Source organism: Apis dorsata, unplaced genomic scaffold (genome assembly GCF_000469605.1).
Source record: "Apis dorsata unplaced genomic scaffold, Apis dorsata 1.3 scaffold_444, whole genome shotgun sequence".
Lineage (NCBI taxonomy): Eukaryota > Metazoa > Arthropoda > Insecta > Hymenoptera > Apidae > Apis > Apis dorsata.
The window spans coordinates 222,074-230,831 of NW_006263692.1; the positions used below are offsets into that span (position 1 = coordinate 222,074).

General features: G+C 24.7%; 1 protein-coding gene across 6 annotated transcripts in view; it reads left to right on the plus strand.

Moving 5' to 3' along the window:
• Positions 1-8,758, plus strand: part of LOC102675782 (casein kinase I-like) — a 30,816-nt gene that overhangs the window by 10,317 nt on the left and 11,741 nt on the right. For 4 of the 6 annotated variants that reach the window (XM_006619838.1, XM_006619834.2, XM_006619836.1 and 1 more), the window contains exon 8: positions 2,169-2,256. In XM_006619838.1, the coding sequence (XP_006619901.1) occupies positions 2,169-2,256 (88 nt within the window). Of the gene's footprint in view, positions 1-2,168; positions 2,332-4,630; positions 5,985-8,130; positions 8,296-8,758 lie in introns of those variants that run through there. The other 2 variants (XR_004151075.1, XM_006619839.1) reach the window with 2 other exon arrangements.

Sequence of the window (8,758 nt, forward strand, 5' to 3'; positions counted from 1 at the left end):
TGTATTATCTCTCTCATCCAAGGAGCTTTCGCAATTGTGTATCTGTTTGTAATCATTCTATTTTTTAATTGATAGTGACGATGGTGATGTTGATGATGATGAAGAGAAAGTAGCAAATAAATGTTTTTCCATTCAAGGATTGGTCTCTTTATTTATTTCACCACATTGTTCGATAATCCTCATCAAAATTTTCTTCTCACTTGGCTTGAATGGAAAAACCTACTTGCAGCATTCCTCGATAAATAATAAATAAATAAATCTCGATTTGATATCACGATCACGAATATCCATCTTTTTTTTTTTTTTTTTTTTTTTTTTTTTCAAACATTTTTTTAACTATTTTTTTTTTATCGATCGTATCGCATCATCCGTCTTCACAAAGGCGCATTGCATTTTTCGCCTTTTTTGCATTTTTTTTTTCGATTTAGAATTTTTTCCATTTCAATTGCCAAGCGTGAAATATTGTTCGTCGTTCCTCTATCATCTGGTTTCTTGCATAATAAACAAGAAGAATTAAAATATTTCATCGCATCAATCGAAAATTTTTTCTTCGAAGTTCTTTTTACAATTCGAGAGTCAAGAAAGAAAACTTTCACGAGTAAATGAAATAGACAATTTTCAATATGAATTTTGAATGAATATGATCCTCAAATTGATCGATTATTCTTATAATTACATTTCGAAGTAACGTAACAAAGGTTATACAATACCATAATGTCTGAATACTTTGAGGATCGATTTTTCCTTTAGTCCGCGCCAACCAGCCAAGAAAGGAACACGTTATTATTGTTTTCAATCTGAATTCGATACCTGGTAAAGTAATCGATAGAGTTCAAGGAAGCGTCGGGATATAAATACATCCAGCGCATTTTATTCTGTACTTATAAAGATAGTTATCGTACTATAAGTATTTTATAAGCATTTTTTTTTTTTTTTTTACAATATAAAATAATAATTTGATTAGTAATTCTTTAAAATAAAAGTTGGTGATCATAATTCTTAAACGAGCTACATATTATCTCAAAACTTGTTTCAAATGTGACGCAAGATCCGCGTATGGTATAAGTTGCGTATACGCCCATTTAAGAGGGCATCTAGTTTTGAAATGCGAGCATTGTTTCTAGTTTTTTAGTTTCTTCTTCCGTCTCACATTAGCATACATATAATTCACAACAAAAATCCGTTAAAATGATTACAATCAAAATAGTATTTGAAAGTTCATTAATTTATTAAAATTAATAAATAATATTTTTTTAAATTATATTTTTAATATTTGTGAAAGCTTCTTCATCATGTAAAAAATAGAATAATTTGAATACCTATCTAAAAAATATATTAATATTTAATTTTTAAACCGTTGAATAATTAAAATCGAAATTGTATTCAAAATGAAAAAAAAAAAAAATATCATAAAGTAGTCAAATGTCCAGGGATTGTATTTGCCAAAACAAATTATTCAAGTTAATATTCCATTTCTATATTTAAAAATATTAAAATTAATCTAAATGAAATTTGTTCAGAATTTTTACAATTAGAATTTAAGATTCTGGTCAAAGAACAATTTGGGTCAGCTTAATCGTTATAATACAATACAAATATATATTTAGTTTAAACTTAATTTACTTTTATTTTTTCAAGATATCTCATTTGTCTTGTCTGTTTTATTATAATAATTATTATAAAAAATTAGTTTAAAACAAAGTTACCAAAATTATTTTTTATTATTTTTTATTATATTCGAAACGAAACTATTGATTTAAATATAGAAATATAGATTTTTGAAGATAGATTTTAGACATTTATTTATATGAAAAAATATAAAGATTATTTTTATTCTACTTTCCTTTCAATTACGTAACTAGGTACAGTATTTATTCGTTATAAGCTCACGACTGGAACTCAAAATCGGTCATATATATCCTGCAAGAAACACGAAATTTGATCCGTATTTTATTTTTGTCGATATGGACGTTTATAGAGAAAAATGAACTGAGATGAACCTAAGCATTTGAGAAAAATTTACGATTTGTTTGGGCGTTAAATTTACTTTTTTCTTTGCTTCAGTAAATACAAGATGAATTGTTGAGCATATAACAAATAAATATTACGAATATTGGAAAAATATTCAATATTGATGCATTGCTTGCTTTTTTGCTGATTTCTTACAGCATCGGGCACAGGTGGCCAAGAACGAAGAGTCAGCATGAGGTTGCACCGTAGGGATGCAGCTGCTGGAGAGATGCAACCGAAGACCAAGTGAGTTGCTATATCACGCCAAAACATCATCGCGGATAAAAGCACCTAAGTATAACTCGCTCTGTCTAGTATATATAGGGAGTGGCCCCTTAACTGTGTAGTCTCGTATAACCAGTCCTTTCGTAATTGTACTGATTATGAGTTAACACAACCTTAATGTTATATAGTGTTTCATTCACGGAGCTTTTTTTTAACTTCCGGTTTTCGTGTTTTTCGATATCATGGCGAATATTTAACTCTTTACACTTGATCTTATTACATCTTTCGTTTTAAATTTATCAAATTTCTAAATGATAGTTTGTAATGTGATTTTTTTTTTCTGAGTGATTCTTATTAATCGAATAATTTCGACTAATTGGTTGAAAATTTTAATAAGTAATTATTTAAAATATGGATTACTTTATGGATTTTGATAACCTTGAAATATATTGATAAGATTGATATTTTGAGCAATTTTTTTTTATAAAAAGATTGTAACAGATTGATATAGAAAAATATTTCTATATTGTATAAAGAAGATCAGAATAATTAAAATTATTTCATAAATAATTTCGTTTTAGAAATTATCAATTTTAATTATAAAGAATTATTAATTATAAATCTAAAATTACATTATTATGATCATAATTAATAATGAAAAATTAAAAATAAAAAATAATATGTAATTTTGACAAACAACCAACCGATATTAATTAATTTTAAAAAAATGTTCATAATTATAAATTCGACATATATTACATTTTTTAAATGAGAAAATCTTTAAAAACAAAAATTAAGAATAATAGGATAATATTTTAATATCTGAATGAGATAAAATATTTTATTGAAAAGTATTAAAAATATACTATAAATTTTTAAAATGATACTATTTCTAGATTAATATATATATAAATTATTAAATATTTTTATTTCAAATATTCTTTTTTGAGTGTTTTAATTTTTATAGAATATTAGAAAGTAAAAAATTTAGTTTTTTGATGGATATGAATTTTGATTAATATCCATAATCAGTATTAATGTAAAAATTTCCAATCAGGCCGATCGAATTCCCGCTAGATGGCAGCCTTAACAAATGATTGAACTTCATTGATAGGATGTATTCTTCAAAAAATCTAATTTAATTCATTATTTGAAATATTGGTTCCATTCAAATTCCAAATGAAAATCGCAAAAAATTTAATAAATCTATTTTTGTTGATTTTGTATTTTGATTTAAAAGGAAATGTTTCAAAGTCAAAAAAATAAAAACTTTATATTCTAAGATAAAACTCTGCTTTGTAGTAAAAATTGTAAAATATATATTTCTATTCACTAATAAATAATAAATTAATAAATAAAAATTTAAAAGTGAAATTATATATATAAATAATAAAAAATTTTCTTATTATAAATTCACAGAGAAAAAACAAATAATAACAGATAACACATATTTAAAATTATTTTTAAAAATATATTTTGATCAAGTGTAAACGATTAAATGTTCAAATTTGCTCGTCCCAGTGATCAAACATGTAAGGCCGGATATAATTTTATCCATTATATTATTTGGTTTCGGTACACTGTAAAAATTAATCGAGCTTGTTACACTTGGTGCTGCCATTAGAGATTGCATGGAACGTTGCACAAAGTACGGGCAAACATCGCATCGCAAGTGAAATTTTACATGATCGAAATTATAAATTTTTCTATCATGTCACGGTTCGTCATATTGTTATTATTCGTAAAATCATTCGAACATATGCGATGATCTCGAGTATTCTATATATATACAAAATATTCGATTATAGATGTCCATAAATTTAAAGGATGATTCTTTAAAACAAAATAAGACGAAAATTAAGAATAAAAAAAATTTTTCTTTATTTTTGCGTATTTTTCAATTTTTACTTATTGATAATTATAAATATAAATCGACGAAAATATCCAAAATTTGAAGAAACAAATTATTGAAGCCAAAATAAACTGAAAATCAAGAATAAAAAGATTGCGTATTTAATTTTATTTTTTATTAAATATAGTTTCTTTTAGTTCATTAGAATCTAGAGATATTTTCTTTGATTTTTAATCATCAATAATAAATAAACAATTTCAAATATATAATTTTTTTATTCTTGATTTTTGTTTTATTTTGATTTGAAAAATCATCCCTTAATCTTCTGAACATCTTGTATAATTTTTTCATCGTGTCTATAATCTCCACGTGTTTTTATCCTTTGTATTATTTGGCTTGCACATTCATTACATCTCCTTATTTATTTATTTTTTTATTTCGTCGTGTAAGTATTTTCGAGTATGAAAAATGATACAATTGATTCGATTTTTTATCGTGAAAGAATTTTGTATAAAAAAAAAAAACAGAACGGATTAAGTTGAGTATATATACATATATATATATCTATATATTTCGTGATCGATATAAACTCGAAGAGTTGCGCAATTAGTTTTTTTTATCGAACTGTGATTCGCTATTAAAGAAATACTTTTGCTTGCGAACTAGATCTCGACGATGGATGTCAGTGTTAGTTGCATTGAGCTCTAATTTGGCAGGTCACTTTTTTGGTAGATTGGTGTCTTGATACCGTGGCATGGTTCTTCCTTGATCAAAGGATATCCGGGGAAAAGTTGAGAGAGGAGAGGGAATGCACTTTTTGATATTTGGAACGAATATTATATTCTTTCTTCTTTTTAATTTTTTTACTCTTTGTTTCTTCATTCATGTAATCTCATACATTGACAAATGTAAAATTATCATTTCTTTCTAATTTTGTTTTCTTTCTTTTAGTAAATAAAAATGTAAAAAAAAAAATATTCTTTCCAAATGCAACGTTAAAGATATATTTGCCTGCTACACCGGGTGCACTGGGATGGTTTTTCTTTATATCACATTTTCTTTGTGTTACGGGATCTTATATAATAATAAACAAGTATGGCAGAAAGCCTTATGATTATCGAAGAACTCTCCTTTTATCTCGTGAATTCTTTTATATATCTTTTATAATTTCTAATCTTCTATTACTTTCTTCTATTACGTTCTATTAGCGTGAACGATAAATCACATGAGAAAAATTACTAAAAATCATTGAATTGAATGATATTGACATTTTTGGGTACTGATACAATGTACGAATGCATATTAAAAGTTATTTTTGATTAGTAGACACTGCGTTAAAAATGAAAGTCATTGTTAGACAGGTATTCTCAACTTATAGACTTAAAGAACAGTGGGTAAAGTAGATTTTAGGTATGGAGAGAGAAGGAAAAAGGCCACGTAGCCATCTTTGAACGTTAAATTCGTGAGTGACGTACTTTATAAGTTATTTATAGCATGATTTATTGGTATTATTGTTATTTAACGTGTTAATATATTCGAAAATCAGTTTTGTTTGGTTTTTTTTTCAATTTCAATCTTGTGAAATTAGGCATTGTTTTTTAAGTCTATGCTTTCAACTCGATATCTAATTTAACCTAACCTAATATGAATACACTTGAAAATAAAACTCTCAAGAGTTTTTTTCAAAATTTTTTACTAATAGATACTATGTTAAAACTTATTTTTGTTTAATCAAACACTCTCAACGTAGTGTTCAACTAGCAAAAAATAACTTCTAAAAGCAATTTTTTTGAGAGTTTAAATTCTATGTTCATATTCTGAGGACTAATCCAACAATTAAAATTTATCATCGTTCATTGCGATCGGGATACCCAAGTAATCGAATACTTGAATCATGTGTTACATGCAAAAAAAGTTATGTTCAGCTCTCGAGATATATATGTTGTATAATAGAAATATAAAAGAAAAAATGAGAAAGAATAGATCGCCAATTGAATGATCATAAAATTCTGCTGGGTAGATGATTATTGAACTATTTTTCAAAATATAATTAAATTTTATTCTTTCATGCTAGAAGTTAGTTTAGAAAGATTCTGTGATTTTTGCATGTCTCTATTAATCCTCTATGTCTGTCTATAAACATATATTTGATATTTTCTATAAACATATATTAAAATCAAAGTAAACTAGGTTAGATTATTCTCCGATTTAATTTTTTGTTTTTTATTTCATTATTATATTTATAAATTTTTTCCATTATTCGTTAAAGCAAACAATTTAGCAAAAAATTGTTTTCAATAAGAATAAAAAAAAAAATTTTGCAGGAAGTCAATAATCTAATTTGTTTAAAATAAATAATCAACTTTCAGACAATTATTTGTATATGGATGATATTAAAATGAACTTTATTCAATATTTATAAAAAAAAAAAATGGAAAAGAGAATATAATTGAAATTAATTTAATTTGAAATTTTGAAATAGATTTTTGTTTTCTATAGAAATTTTATTTTAGAGAATCGTGAATTTTTAATGGAATTTTAAATTAAATATATAATTAAAGATAAAATTTACAATAAAGGAAAATAATTCATACTTCACTAATTCATATAAAAATTATAATTTAACTGGTAATTATTATATTTTCATATTAATATTAATATTATTATTTGAAATTCAATTAAAATCTTATTGAAGCAATTTAACAAACGTTTGTGCTTTTCATTTTTTGTTCATAAATGGTTATAGTAATCATAAATACGTAAATCGTATTATTATCTTTCGTTTATCATTTATATTACAATACAGTTAGTAATGAAAAATTTGTTGATCGAATTTATTTAAAAATTCTTTAAGATTTTATTATGAATTATTATTTATAATTATTTATGATTAAAGGATATATGTCTTATTATTTATCCTTTCTTTAATTTTATTGTAAGAAATTCATCGATATTCATAATATTGTCAAAGGATTTAAAACTGATTGACATTTTATCAACTTTGTATAAGTTTATCAAAGAGTATACAAAGTTCAAGGCAAGTCACGGAAAGTTGAGAGTTAATAGATAATAGAGATTAGAATTATATTGTAAACATTTTATGTACTATATTTTTAATGTTAATAATAAACATTATACATACATCTCTATAACTTAATTATTATAAATAATATTTTAAAAAAATATTATAAAAAGAAAAATGAGATTTTAGTATTTTATTTTGTTTATTTTTATTTTTATTTATTAAGTTTTAAAATTTGATAGTATTCAGAAAAAATATTCATATATGTTTAATTTAAACAATCATAATTTTATTAATGTAGTTGTTTAAAAGACAATTATACATCAAGATATAAATAATTAATCCAATTTATAAATAATACAATTTCTTTTTTTAAATTTTTGATTTCTTGAATTTTAATTTAATTATTTCCTGAATTAATAAATATCTATTATGCCAAGTATTTTCTACTTTTTTGATCAAACTTTAGAAATATAAGAAAAATAGAAAAATATCCTATATATAAACAAAATTATGATTATTTGAATTAAATGTATCACGTTATTTATTTATTTTTCGGTAACTATATAATATTTTTTAATATATTATTAATTTATATTATTGCAACAATTAAATTTAAATAAATTATTTTAATATTATAATTAGAAATGTTAGAATATATATACACGAGAGCTGAAAAACATATTTGACGATTAAAAAATTTTTTCTTATTGGGTACATCACGCTTTTACTGACTGGGTATTCGAGAACTTGTGCATGCACGCACGCACGTTTCTTCTCTTCTTTCTCTCTTTCTCTTTCTCTTTCTCTCTCTCTCTCTCTCCTCTCTTTCTTTCTCTCCCTCTCTCCCTCTCACTTTCTTTAAATATTTTGTCGTGAGACGATATATACGATGTATTTAATATTTAATGTCGTAGAAAGGAACAAATTATAAAACAAAACAAAAAAAATATAACGCAATTCGGCATTCGAGATTTATTCTAGAATTCCGCTTTATGTTCTTTCGTTGACTTTTTTTCAGGTAACCGAAAGCTAAGACACTAATTCTAAATCACAAAAGTAGGCAAAGAGGGGGCGAAAGTAATCTCCTGTGCCACGGTAGCGGACACCGGCGAAAAAACTGAAATCGTGGATTAAGAACATTAAAAGAAAAAAAAAAAAAAGAAAACAAAAAAGCAAAGAAAAATGCGAAAAAAAGCGTGTTCGCCTTGCGATCCTTCTCTCTCTGACCTCCTCATAGCTCTGTAGAAACGAAAATTCTCTCATTTCGAGTCTCTTGCTTTCAAGCCTTTGATCCTGCCACGTCACTGTGTCTCACACATACAAATATATCGCGTGTTTCCAATTTTATTAAAAAAAAAAAGCTTTCTGCTACTTATTACAGAAATATTTCATCTGCTATATATTTGATCTCTCGTTCGTCTTATGTTAAATAATAAGATTAATTCGCTTGTTATACTCATTTCGCCATTATGGCTGTTGTAATTATGAAAAATATATCTCGATTGCCAAAAGAAATTCATAGATCGTTGATCAACGAGAAACGAACTTATGATTTTTTAAAAGAAATGCAAAAAAAAAAAGAGAGATCGATTAAGCGCGAGAAATAAAAGTAGATGTCATATATATATATATATATATATATATAT